The sequence below is a fragment of the Vombatus ursinus genome, unplaced genomic scaffold, assembly GCF_900497805.2.
Source record: "Vombatus ursinus unplaced genomic scaffold, bare-nosed wombat genome assembly UNPS02009824.1, whole genome shotgun sequence".
Classification (NCBI taxonomy): domain Eukaryota; kingdom Metazoa; phylum Chordata; class Mammalia; order Diprotodontia; family Vombatidae; genus Vombatus; species Vombatus ursinus.
Window position 1 is genome coordinate 6,084,854 of NW_020949602.1, and position 14,669 is coordinate 6,099,522.

The 14,669-nt window shown below is 41.3% G+C and overlaps 1 protein-coding gene across 4 annotated transcripts in view; it reads left to right on the plus strand.

Annotated features, from left to right (window-relative positions):
• FGGY (FGGY carbohydrate kinase domain containing) overlaps window positions 1-14,669 on the plus strand; it is a 532,436-nt gene that overhangs the window by 24,965 nt on the left and 492,802 nt on the right. For all 4 annotated transcript variants that reach the window (XM_027852828.1, XM_027852830.1, XM_027852831.1 and 1 more), the window contains exons 3-4: window positions 3,843-3,954; window positions 14,374-14,525. In XM_027852828.1, the coding sequence (XP_027708629.1) occupies window positions 3,843-3,954; window positions 14,374-14,525 (264 nt within the window). The remainder of the gene's footprint in view (window positions 1-3,842; window positions 3,955-14,373; window positions 14,526-14,669) is intronic.

The window sequence follows — 14,669 nt, forward strand, 5'->3', positions numbered from 1 at the left end:
TGTAATTCCCTGATGAAAAGCTGATTTCAAATAGTCTACTCTAAGTATAGCTTGGTTTTAATGGCTAATTTTTATCATCTCCAAGTGATGGCCAACTTATTACTTGTTTGCTTTCTAATATTTCTACCAGTCGCCATTGACTATTCATCAAAAGAGACACAGGGGAGCAAATGGAAAACACCCAATTTAGTCTAGATAAAAGTGGGGCTCAAGTATAGGCTTTCATCTCCATTGGGCTAGCTTTACCTTATCTCTGCTTTGCTGGGGTAGGTCTGCTTCCTATTTCTAGTTTTCTCCACTTATTAATAGAATCATAAAATCTCAAAGGTGAAAGGGACTGACCAGGGTCCTCTTGACCACATTTCTGACCAGTTGTCATCTAGTTTGTACTGGAGGACCCAAATGGATGGAGGAAAGGGGATACAGACAGGTGTGCTGTAAAGAAAAAAGTGCTTTGAATGATGAGAGTTGAAAAGTAACTGGGGCTGATATGGGAGCAAGTGAGCTGTCTTTCAGTGAAGGACTTCAAATAAAGGCTGTAGTGTTATTTCAAAAACTAGAGAGGGAATTCTGACTGAGGTATAGGTTAGAATACATGGTCTCCAAGGTCCCCTCAAATTCTTTGGGTCTGTATATTCTCTGATATAAACAAGAGATCTGTTCAGATATATGTCATCATGAAAAATGAGACACGTTTTAGAAATATACAGAGTAACATTCTTGGTCATTGTAAAGAATTACAAAAACTCAGGGTAGCTAGGTGGCACAGTGAATAGAGTGCCAAGAGTCAGGAAGCCTGAGTTCAAATCCAACCTCAGATACTCACTAGCTGTGTGACCCTAGCCAAGTCACTTAACTCTGTTTGCCTCAGTTTCCTCATCTGTCAAATGAGCTGGAGAAGGAAATGTCAAACTATTTCAAAATCTTTGCCAAGAAAATCCCAAATGGGGTCATGAAGAGTCAGACATGATCAAAAAAACCTGAAAAATAAAAAACTCTAAATATTCAATAATAAATTAATGTCTTAAGGAGAAGTGATGCAATAGAATACTAATGCACTTTTAGGCAGGATAAATATAAATTAAAAAAAACCTAGAAAGTATTCTTTTAAGTCTTCTCCAGTGCTTAGCACAGTGCCTGACACATAGTAAGTGCTTAACAAATGTTTATCAAATGACTGAGTGAAGACACATGTACCAGACACACTGACCAGAAGTACAGACTGTCCAGGACTATGTGAGAGAACCAATATGTACCCAAAATGTAGCCCTAGCCTTTTGTTTTGAAAGTCCAAAAAGGCTACTAATCAATAAACAAGCACTGATGAAATGCTTTCTACATGCCAAATCTTGTGCTGGGTGATGGGGATATAAACACAAAGAATAAAGCCACCCATGCTATTAAGAAGTTATATTTGATCAGGGAATAGACTAAACCATTTATGCCTATTAACTCATCAATTCCGCTAATGAGCATATATGCCAAGAAAGTCTGAGACAAGAAAGAAAAGTCTCATACATATACATACATATATATGCACAGACATATACATATATGTATATACATATATAAATGTGTATATATGTGTATCTTTGTGTAGATGGAAAGGCATATATACATACATATGTATCAAACTATTCAGAAGAGTATTTTTTGTTATTGCAATAGCAAATTACAGAGGGAAAAATGTGTCCATTGAGGCACCATAGAGGCAGCTCAGTGGGACAGTAGTTAGAGGGCTGGGCCTGGAGTCGGGAAGAGCAGAGTTCAAATTTGATCTTAGGTATTTATTAGCTATGTAACCTAGAGCAAGTCATTTAAACTCTGCTTTGTCTCAGTTTTCTCAGTTGTAAGATGTGGATAATAATAGCACTTCCCTCCCAAGGTTATTGTGAGGATCAAATGCTATGTTATTTGTGAAGCACTTAGCAGAGTATCTAGCACATTTTTGTGGTGGTGCTGCTCCTGGTGGTTCAGTCATTTTAGTCATGTCCAATTCTTCATGACCCCATTTGGGGTTTTCTTGGCAAAGATATTGGAGTGGTTTGCCACTTCCTTTTCCAACTCATTTTCAGATGAGGAAACTGAGGTAAACAGGGTTAAGTGACTTGTCTAGGGTCACACAATATTTGAACTCAGGAAGATGAGTCTTCCTGACTTTAGGCCTGACAATCTATATCCACTGTGCCACCTAGCTGCCTTATGCTTAGCACATAGTAGGCATTTAATAAATGCTTGTTTCTTTCCTTCATTTCATTGTTTCAGGAATGGTTCAATGAAATGTTGCTTGCTCAGACATAAACAAAGAAAAGAATGGAAAATGATCCAAAAGCAGTAACTAATAAGCTATTGGAGATACGTTGAGTGTCAACATTCATTTTCAACAAGGATTTATTAAGTGACTACTATGTGCCAGGTACTGGAGATATAAGGACAAAAGTGACAAAAATCAATTGATCAGTCAACAAGCATGTATTAAGTACCAACTTCGTGCTGCTAGGCATTGTGCCATTGAGAGGAAACACCATGTATATGGCAATTGCTAAACCTTGTCTTTTCTATCCCAACAACATCTCTAGAATCTTACCCCTTCTTTCCACCCCCTCCCAGACACTTACCTGGTTCAGATTCCCATTAAGTCTTCCCCTAATTGGTGTCTATTGCCTCAGAGCTCTTCCCTCTACAATCCACTTCCATTGAGATGCCAAAGTGATGTTCCTAAAACAAAGGTCAGTCCCTTTCTTCATAAACTCCAGAGGTAAAAATTAACAATGAAATTTGTAAAACCATAAAGAACCAACTTGGCCCCAAAGAAAAGAGATGAGAAGATATCTCCCCTAGCTAGCTCCTTCACAGTGGTGGTGGTGGTAGTGGTGGTAGTGGTGGAGTCATGGCTGTGGAAAATTGCAAATATGTTCAGACATTTTCAAGTATCAATCATTTTTGTTGCTGCTTTCTACTTCTTTTTTCTTAAAACAAATTAACAAACAACTTTTGTCACAAAATTTAGCCCTCTGGACACCATTCCTTATAGTGATGAAATCCCAAAGAGGGAGAAATCTAGGTAATGTAAAAATAAAATATATCAATAAAAATCAGTTCAGAACTGGTTCCTTTTGCCCTCTTGGACCAAATACTATTTTCTTTGTTTGTTATTTAAAGCCCTTCACAACTTAGCCCCAATCTACCCTTCCAGGCTTTCTATATATTACTCCCCTTCTCCCACCCTATGGTCCAGCTAAACTGGCCTTCCTGTTGTTCTGCATACACATCTGTAGTCTCCGTCTCTTTCCCCAGACTGTCCTCCATGCCTAGAATGTATTTCTTCCTCACTGCTGCCTCTTAGAATCCTCAACTTTCTTCAAAACTCAACTCAATACCAATTACAGGAGGCCTTTCCTGAATCCCCCTACCAAAATTTATTTATCTTTGCACTTATTTTGTAGATTTCATCTATAAACTCATTCATGCACACATTCTTTCTCCTGATAGAATGGAAGCTTGTTGAGGGCAAGTTCATCGATAGTAGGTGATTAATAAATGCTTCTTGATTGATTGACAAAGGGTTACCAACATATTATAGTCATAGATCATCAATTTTGGAGGACACAAACTAGTCCAGTCTGATCATGATATGGAGTGTTTGGAGGGATGTAACCTGGTATCAGAGCAGAAAGGCATGAGTAGAGCCTTGTTCTTAAGGACTTTACATCTTCGGCTGGAATTTTTACATTTTACCTGATAGGAAGAAGGAAACCCCCAAAGATTCTTGAGCAGTACTCATCTGCTACGGGTCATGGGTACAGGCCCTTCTGATTGAGTTGCATCTTCTCTTTTTACAGAAAGTGGTACAGGGAATAGATGCTGCTCGGATTCGAGGACTTGGTTTTGACGCCACGTGCTCACTGGTTGTCTTGGATAAGCAGTTTCAGCCATTGCCAGTAAACCAGGAAGGTAAAAAGAAGATGGGTACCATCTATTCCTGCATTTTTTGCAACCTCACCATAAGACATTCAAATATATTGATACTAAAGCATACAGTCCTTAATTCCATCCCATCTCTGCCCTTCCCACACTGTGGGTGGTAAACCCGTTCGCCTCTGGACTTAAAATAGCATTTTGTTTTCAACGCCCTTGAGCACCCATTCTATGTGATTTTTAGCATTATATTGCATGATTATTTGTGTGTGTAGTACCTCTTCCTTACTCCCTCCTCGAGGGGCATTGTTTGTATCCTATCTAAACATTTCATATCTTAGAGCACTCAGGAGAGAGTTCTCCATACAGAAGATCAATGGATATTTGTGGATTAAAGAAATTTAATTCAGATCTGAGAGGACAGTTTTCTGATTGGGGTATCATGGAGGCCTTCTCAAAGTAACATTTGAGATGAATTTTGAAGGATGAGTTGAAGTTTGAAGGATGAAATTGGATAAACAGAGTTGAGGTATATGTGTGTGTGTGTGTGTGTATGTGTAGTGACCATGGAGAGATGAGGAATAAATTAATGAAAAATAATTTATTATGGGCTTCTGGGTATCAAGCATTGTGCTAAGGGCTGGAAATACAAACAGAAAATGAGTCAGTCCTCATTTTCAAAGATCTCTAATTCTAACTGGGAGAGACAAGACATTTAGAAGGGTCAGCTGCTAAGTGGCTAGAAAGGCCCAGTGGTTCTAAGGTTTCAGTGGCAGGTGAGATGGCAAGGCCCAGGGATAAAGGGAAAGAATTGTAATAAAGACTCTTCAGTGGCTTATTATGGGTTAAATAGACTTTGGGGCTGGTCGAGGGATCTACCATCATTTATAGCATTCACAGAGCTGGAAGTGACCCATTAGAGTTGGAAGGAACTTCAGAGTTCATCTATTACCACTTGTACCTGAAGAGAAATTCTTTCCATATGGTCATCTGGCCTCTACTTGAATACCTCCAATGATGTGAAACCCTCCCTCTACCTGAGGAAGCAGCAAAATTTCCTTTTTGCTTAGCTCTAATTGTCAGGAAGCTTTTCTTGTTATCTGTCCTAAATCTGCCCCATTTCCTCTTCAAGCCATCGGTCCTCATTCTTCCTTTTCGGTCCTTTCAGAATAATCTACTCCCTCTTCTATGTGACAACAGACATCACTTCCTTCCTCCTCCAGATCTTCTCTTCTTTCATTTAGTTACACCTAGGTCCATGTTCTGATCCCTTTATGTTCTCAACCTTTATGGCTCTCCATCCTGCTTGACCCTTTCTGGACACTCCATCTTTATCAACATCCTTCTCAAAATATGATGCTTAGAAGTTGGTCAGTCAAAAAGCATCTTTCACATGCCTGGAGCTGTGCTGAGAGCTGGAATTACAAAGAAAAGGAAAAAAAAACACAGGCCTTGCCTTTAAGAAACTAACATTCTAATGAGGGGACAATGTGCCCCAAAAATGTGCACGTAAGGTAGATAATAGAGATGATGGAAAGGAATATCAATGAAAAGGCACTACTGGGGAAGGCAGGAAGGGGACCAGGAAGGGCCTTGTATGAAAAGTGGGATTTGAGTCAGTTCTTGAAGGAAGCCAAGGATTCTGAGAAATGGAGGGAAGAAGGGAGAAACTTCCAGCCAAAAGGGGGCATCCAGGAAAAAGAAAGGGAGCTGGGAGATGGAATATTTCATTCAAGGAACAGCAAAGAGACCAATATCACTATATTATAGAGTATATGAAGAGTTGTAAAGACTGGAAATGTAGGAAAAGCCAGTGTGAAAGGCTTCAAAAGCCAAACAGGATTCTGCATTTAAACTGACCCTGGTCCTCCAGATGGGGCCTCATGAAAAATCTTTGGAACAAGTTATAGGCCTGGCTACTGGTTTTATTTGTGCTCTATGAGAGTTAATGATGAAGAATGTTTAAAAGAATTTTCCTTGAGGCAGAATGTTCTAGGGAAAGAAGGATCTAAGGTGTCTGTTCCTAGAAGAACTTATCTTCTGAGTTCCAGATCAAATTATCATGTCATAGGGTCCTTGAGCTAGACAGGACCTTAGAGACCATCAAGTCCAATTTCCACATTTTACAGGAAAGGAAACTGAGTCTCAGAGAAATTGCGACTTGCTTATGGTCACAAAGCTAGTAAGTGTCTGAGGACAGGACTTAAGGTCAGATCTAGACCTCCCTGGCCCCAAGCCCAACATTCTCTCTAGAATCCCACGCTGACTCTGTTTGAAGTCAAGTTGAATCGACAAGTACTTACTAAATGTCTACTATGTTCCAGGCACTGTGCTGAGTGCTGAGGATACAAAGAAAAGAAAAAAAGTAAGAACAGTCCCGGCTCCAAAGAGCTCGTTCTCTGACAGGCGAGACAAGATGCAGGCAACTGTGTATAAACAAGGTGCAGGCGGGATAAATTAGAGAGAGCCCACAGAGGGAAGGCCTTGGCACCGAGGGAAATCAGGAAAGGCTTCTTGTAGAAGGTGAGATTTTAACTGAGACCTGAAGCAAGCCAAGGATGCCAGGAGGCCAAAATGAGGAGGTAGAGAATTCTACGAACCTGAATGAATGGAAAAGGATTTATTGAGCATTGAGAATATTATTTATTCATTATTATGAATAAATAACACACTTATTATTTACTGTGTGCCAGGCACTATGCCTGATGAAACTTCAGGCACACAGTCTGCTCATAAGCTTGTGGTTGCTTGCAGCTCTGTCAAAGAGACTTTTCAGAATCAGTGACCCTGGAGAGCTACTTTTAGGAATCCTTTCTGTATGCATGATCACATAATGCTGCCGAGACATGGGATCAGGCTTAGTCTGCTTGGCTCAGAAAGACAGAACGAGTATCCCCTCACAACTAGATATTAGGAAAGAAGCCTGTTATGGTTCAATCAGAGAGATAACTTTCAAACGACAGACTGTCTAGTATTGGAACGAAATGCTTTGTGCAGTAATGAGTTCTTCATCATTGGAGGTATTTCTTCTCAGTAGAGGCTAAGTGGTCATGTCGAAGAATCATGGTGCACTGCTATCTTCAAAGAATCAAATTGTTGGCATCGTGGTATTTCAGAGTTGGAAGGGACCTCAGAGGACACTGAATTTGACCCATACCTGAACAAAAACCCCCTCTCCAACATACCACATAAACGGCCATCTGGTTTTTGTTTTAAGTTGTTGTTGAGTCATTTCAGGCGTGTCTGACTTTTTTATTACCCCATTTGGAGTTTTCTTGGCAAAGATATCGGAATTATTTGCCATCTCCTTCTCTAGTTCATTTGACGGATGAGGAAACTGAGACAAACAGGGTGAAGTGACTTGCCCAGGGTTACACAGCTAGTAAATGTCTTAGGCAGGATTTGAACACAGGTCTTCCTGACTTAGTGCTCTATCCATCGTACCACTTTGATGAAACTTCCAAGACAAAGAAACTACTGCTTCCCCAGGCAACCAATTCCATTTTGTGATGCCCATAGTTATTAAGAGTTTTTTCCTTGATATCAAGCCTAAACTGTGATTTTACACATTCTGCCCATCATTCTTTATTCTGCCTTCCACAGCCAAAAGGAAAAGAAGTTGAACCCCTCTTTCAACATGACAACCTTTGAAATACTCAAAGTGATCAGTCAGGTCTTCCCTGAGTGTTTTCTTCTCCAGGCTAAGCACAGCTAGGCCTTTCCATTTTTCTTCATAGGACATGAACCTGAAGCCCATCAGCATGCTGGTTGCTCTTTCTGGATGCTCTCCAGCTTGTTATTCCCTTCCTAAAAGGTAGGACAAGGTAGAAGGGATTTCCAGGCTATTTAAAAATCAGATCTCTTGGCCCCCTCCTGCCCCTGAGACTGACTGATGATATGAGTGCATATCCATTGAGACAGATGAAAAAATGTCCATAACCTGGTACACCAGGCTGCCAGAGCAGCTCTCCAATGGGCCAGCTTCTGCTCCCCAGATAGCTTCTCTTCATCTGGGTGCAGAATGGCCTCCTATGCACACGCCCTCCATTAAGAGGCTCAAGAGGTCAAAACCCTCATTATAAGTGATGAAATAACTTTGTTCAACCCCAAAGGTTAAAATGCATCCAAGCATTACATACATCCAGCTTTAGGTCAGGGCCCTGCCCCAGGCTTGGTGCCTTTCAGCAGGATTAAATTAAAGGCAGATTTGATCTGAAATGTATTAACCTGTGTTGGAATTAGGAGTTGATTTTTTAGAGAGTCGTTCTGTTAGTCTCTTTCTGTACTCCATTAGCTCTGATTGTATCCACGTGCATGACCCCATGGCCTTTTGGGGGTGCTTTCCACCACCACCCTCTGACTGATCCATCATGCACAAAACCACAGAATCTCAGAGTTGGACTGGACCTTAGCAGCCATCTAGCCAGCACATGCACTGAAGAAATCTCTGCTGTAATATCCTCAAGAGAACGTGCAGTCTCACTCAGTTTGAAGACCTCCAAAGATGGGGAACCCACTGCCTCTCAAAGTGGACCATTCTACTTCTGGGTAGCTCTCATGGTTTGGAAGCTTATCTTAGCATTGAGACTTCATCTGATGACCTACAACTTCCACCCTAGTCTATGGGGAAAACAATACAAAACAAAACATAAATCCCTCTTTGAAATGAGAACTTTCATAATGCTTTGTACCTTCTTCTCCAAGCTACACTGCCTCAGTTCTTTCAAGTGACTGTCATACGACATGATCTTGAGGACAGCTGTTGTGAAGGTGGTATAGTGGATAGAAGGCTGGACTGAAAGTCAGGAAGACCTGAGTTCAAATCCTACCTCAGACATGCTTAGTAGCTTTGGGACTCTGGGCAAGTCATTAACTGCTCTTATCCTCAGTTTCCTCATTTGTGAAATGGGGATAATAATAGCCTCTCCATCACAGAATTACAGTGAAGATGATTTTCCACATATAAAGTGGGCAAGTCACTTAACTCTCACTGGCCCAGGCAATTATTTCAGCCTATAAATTGCAAAGCCCTACTCAGTTTGTATCAGTAGAGGGGATCTCCACATGTCCAATGAAATTGCCAAATAGGAGAGTGTCCAGAGAAGGGCAATCAGGATGGTGTAGAGCCTTGGGCTTATGACACAGGAAGATCATGGAGAAAAGGAGAAAAGAAAATGAGAAAAGAAAATTCCCTAGGGCAGGATAAATGCCTTCAAATATCTGAAAGACTGTCCTGTGAAAGAAGGAAGAGATGGGCGTTGTGCTCCAATGGCAGAACCAGAAACTCTGCAGGGGGGAAATTGCAAGGAAGACAATTTAGGCTGGAGGCCAAGGGAAGCTCCCCTAACATTAGAACTTTCCCAAAAAGCAATGGAATCCCTAGAGAGGAGGTGGGGCTTTCCTTCTTGGAGTTCCTCAAGCAGCGGCTGAGAGGATATTGGCTGGCTTGGTTAGAGTGGAGGGTGTTTTTCAGGCCTGGGTTAGACTAGATGACTGCTGAGGACTCTGCCAATGCTCAGATTCTGTCAAATCACAGGTGCAGGATGCATCTGCATGCATGTGTGCATGTGTGCATGTATGCACAAGTGTGTATGTGTATGTAAGTGTGTGTGTACATGCACATGTGCATTGCGGTTGTGTGTGTGTGTACATGTGCATGTGTGGGTATATGTGTGCATATATGTCCGTGCGTGTGTGTGTGTGTGTGTGTGTGTGTGTGAATGATTTGAAAAGACAAATATAAGGGTACCAGATCATTACGGACACTTTAACTTCTCCCTTAATCTTGTCCAAAACAATATTTTAATTAATTTATATATTTTTAGTTTTCAACATTCACTTCCTTAAGCTTTTGAGTTTTAAATTTTTCTCCCCCTCCCTTCCCACCTCCCTCCCCAAGATGGCGAGCAAGCTGATACAGGCTCTACATATATATTATTATTAAACATATTTTCACATTAGTTATGTTTTAAAGAAGAATTAAAACCAATAGGAGGAACCATAAGAAAGAAGAAACAAAACAAGATAGAAGAAAAAAGAGATCAAATAGTGTGCTTCGATCTGTATTCAGACTCCATAGTTCTTTCTCTGGATGTGGATAGCATTTTTCCATCATGAAACTTTTGGAGATGTCTTAGATCTTTGCATTGCTGAGAAGAGCTAAGTCTATCAAAGTTAAGGAAGGAAAAAAGGTTGTTTTTTTTTTTGAGTCATTGAATTTGATAATGTTGGTAGATCTTGAATGGTTTTTAGTTAAGGAGATGCCTTTAGCTAGACTCAGAATGATCCCTGGGGCTAGGTTAGAGAGCCAACAAGGATGCTCCAAGTAGCACATGAGTTTTCAGTAAAATGCATTTATGACCCTCAATCATTCTTTCATTTTTACTGCTCATGACATTTATAAATCTATAGAAAGGCTATACACTCCTTAACAGCTGGAAATTTATAGCTGAAATGGATCTCTCTCTCTCTCTCTCCCTCTCTCTCTCTCCTCTCTCTCTCTCTCTCTCCTCTCTCCCCCTCCTCCTCTCCCTGTCTTCCATCTCTCATCTGTCTCCCTTTCCTATTTTTCTGTCTGCCTGTCTCTGTTTTTCTCTCTCTCCCTGTCTGCCCCCTCTCCTTTCTTCTCCATCTCACTCTTCCCCTCCCTTCTCTCTAATAAATGGATCTGACTACAGTATTCCCCTGCTCAAAAGCCTTCATGGCTTGTGGTTACGAGAGCTTAACAATTAAGAACTCTGGGTCATATTGAATAAGATGAAATCTAATAGACAAATATTAATTAGTCAATAGACATTTATTAAATACCAGGTGCCATATTGGGTACTGGACCAAAAGACAAAAATAAAGGCTGCATTATATTGCGGTGAGCCCAAATCAGTTAATATAAAATATATTCTGAGTAAAGGGAGGCACTGGTGGCTGGGTCAACAGGAAAGGCCTAATGTAGGAGGTGAGATTTGAGTAATCTAGGGATTCTAAGGAAGAGGTGAGGAAGGAGTGCATTCCAGGCATAAGGCAGCTAGAATGCACAGTGGATAGAACTCTGGATCTACAGTCAGGGAGATCTGAATTCAAATCCATCCTCAGATATTAGCTATGTCATTGACCCTGAGAAAATCACTTAACCTCTCTCTCAGTGTCAGTTTCCTTATCTGTAAAATGGGCATCATAATAACACCTACTTCCTGAGTGTGTTGTGAGGAGAAAATAGGAGAATATTTGTAAAGAGTTTTGCAAACCTTAAAGAATTATATAAACGCTAGTGATGATGATGATGATGATGATGATGATGATGAATGGCCTGTGCAAAGGTGATTGAATAGTGAGTGTAAGGAAGACTGAGCATGGCAGCTTGACTATAATGAAGAGTATATGAAGAATAATAATGAGAGACAATACTGAATAGGAGGGTTGGAGCCAGATTGACCAAATCTCTAATTGCCTAATGGGGACAAAATTTAGTCACTGGAGTTACTTTAGCTAGGAAATAACCTATGGTCTGAGCCTTTGAGAAGGTAGGCTGGGCAGCTGTGTAAGGGATAGATTGGGATGAGGAAAGCTTGGAGTCTGGGAGACCAATGGAGAAGTTATTGAAATAGTCTTGGTGAGAAGCAATGGGGGCCTGACCATAGGTGGTGGCTCTGGGAGGTGAGAGAAGGCCATGTGTATGAGATTTTTTGTGCAGTAGTATTGAGAAGACTCACAGATGAGTGACCGATTGGATATGAGGGAAACCGACAAGTCAGAAATGTCTGTACAAGTGTTAAGTTTTACACTTGTAAAGTTAATTTTTTGAATCTGAGAACAAGATAGGGCTAGAAAAGTTGTTTGTTTTCTGAAAAAAAAAAAGAGATTGGGGGATATAGTGGCCTACAACATCAATCCTCACCTGCATTGTGATTTGGCATCCAAGAAAGCTAATGAAATCTTAGATGGCAGTTAAGAGAGAGACAGATTGCCCTATAGTGGGGAGGTGAGTATTCCATTTTTTCTGTCCTTGTAAAATATGGCATTCAATTCTGGGCACCACATTTTAGGAACTGAGTTGGAGAGGAGGGTGACCAGGACGGTGAAAGATCTTGAGATTCTGCCATAGGTTGAAGCTAGCCACTTAACAAGCATAAAGGTTTTCCCATGTGTGAAGCTTTGTGCTGAGCGCTGGAGAGACAATGGAAAGTCAAAACATACCCTACCCTGAAGAAACTCACATTCTATTGGGGGAGAGACTATGCAAGCAACATGCATGTTCCAGATATAGACAGGATAGATGGAAGGTAGTCTCAGAGAGAAGGTCCTGGGAGACCAGGAAAGCCTTTATGTAGATGAGAAGGGGCTAGCAATATTTAGATGGGAAAAGAGAAGACAAAGTGTCATAGATAAAAATATAGTTTAGCAGAATGAGTGCTTTGGTATGATAATGGTCCTCAGGTATTTCAAGGACTGCCAGGGGGCCAAGAGCTTAGCCTTGTCCTGCTTGGCCAAAAGGGCCAGACTAGGAGCAATGGGATGGGAGGTGCAGAGAGGCATCTGGGTTTGCCCAGGAAAACGTTCTTATTCACTAGAGCTGTCCAGATGTTGACTAAGCTGCTTTGGCAGGTAGGGGATCACTTTCCCCATTGTTACTTCCTGCCAAGCATCCTCATCCCTGGAGGTCTTTAAGCTGAATGAACACTCAATGGGCATGTCACATTCTTGGTGAACTCTGAGATACTGAGGCTCTTTCCTGCTTTAAGCAGAAACCAAAAACTCCTAAGTTTGGTCTTCATAGCCCTCACAGTCTATGTCTCCAGCCTACTTCATTAGTCTTATTTCATACTACTCACTGCCATGAAATATATTTTCCCCATTAACTGAGCTAAAAGTTAGTCAACCAAGAAGCATTTATTAAGCATGGACTATGCCAGGCGTTGTGCTAAGTGCCGAGGATACAAAGGTGCAAAAACTGGTCCTTGCTTTTAAGGAGCTCACAGTCTAATGGGAAAGACAAGCAAACAACTACTACATACACTGCCAATTTTATCCTGCCTCATCCCACCCTGGGGTATTCATTTAGTCCATCCCATATGGTTGGAATACACTCCTTCTACGTTACCATCTTTTGAAGTCCTTCAGGTCTTTACGCAGTTTTATCCTCCCCCATAAAGCCTTTCCTCTTCCTCCCAACTGAAGGTGATCCCTCTCTTTTCAGAATCCCTCTTGACCCCTTCCTCCAACTTTTGCCTTCCTCTCAGCAGACCTTGGTTTTATCATCCCTACTTGGGTGCATGTCCTAATTGTTCTATTAGAGTATACACTCCTTGAGGACAATTACCATATTGTTTTTCATCTTTGCATCCTCGTTACCTCGAATATTGCCTGGCATCTCTAGTTTTACACTGTATTCTAGAGGTATTAAACCACCCTTGGGCTGCATGCAGCCCACAACACTCCTGCATGTGTCTCAACCCAGATTAAAATGTAGTTGAGAAATTTTAACAAAATAAGTAAAGATACAATGAAACATAGATAATGTTACATTTTAAAACTGGGTCAATCTGCAGCCCCTGGGGAGGCATCCTGCTACACAGGTTGGCCCCTGTTACCATCTGAGTTTGACACCACTGCTGTTCTCTATACTCTCCATGGTCTAATCACTCTAGATTACTTTCTCTACCTCGAACACATTGATCTCCACCTCCCATCTCCATGTCTTTGCTCTGGCTGTCCCCCCTGCCTGGAATGTTCTCTCTCCTTCCTAACCTCGGACTCTTAGCTTCCTATCTAACAGTCGATCTTAGCTTCAAATCTAAACCTTCTTCAGGGGCCTTTGCAGGTCCCCATGGCTGCTTCTGTCTTCTACTCTGAGGGAACTTTCAATCCTTGAATTTATAGCTCAAGTACCAATTTGTATGTATGCTGTCTCTCTCCTTAAAGTGTGGACTCCCTCAGGGCAGACACTGGTGATTTTTTTTTCTTCCTTTCTTTGAATCCCCAGAACTTAGCACAGTGCCTTGCACAAAGCAGGGGCTTAAATGCTTGTTAATTGGCTGATTAAATACAGGTGCTCAAATTCTTGTTGTATGGAACAGGACTCTCTGGGTCTCTTGCTGTTTCTTGCCTTCTCTTTCTTTCTTCATTGAGCTTTTTCTCTGTATTTCTGTATCTCTCACTGTCTCTACTTGTCTATTTGTCTCTGTGTGTCTATATTTCTGCCTATCTTTGCCTCTCTTTGTCTCTGTCTGTTTTGCTGTCTCTCTGCCTCAGTCTTTCTGTCTCTTCTCTGTCACTTTATTGCTTTCTCTCTGTCTTTGTCTTTTTCTGTGTCTGCCTGTGTCTGTATTTGCCTCTCTGTTTTTTCTTTGTTGCTGTCTCTTGCATTCTCTCTCTGTCTCTTTCTGTCTCTGTCCCTTGATCTTTTTTGTTCTCTCTCTCTCTCTCTCTCTCATTGTCTCTGTGCCTCTCCTTCTGTATCAGGGGACTCCAATAGAAATATCATCATGTGGATGGACCACCGTGCAGCCAGTCAAGTAGAGAGAATAAATAGAACCAGACATCAAGTTCTGAAATTTGTTGGAGGGGTGATGTCTGTGGAGATGCAGCCTCCTAAACTTCTATGGCTTAAGGAGGTGAGTACCCAGAATGGGAGTTTGGGAGAAGGGAGTGGCGCAATCAAACCTAGCTCACTCTTTCAGTAAAGTCAAGAGCTTTGCCTCTGTTAACCTTAAATTCCTTTTTTTCTCATTTGAATTCAAGTTTCTGGGTCTGAGATG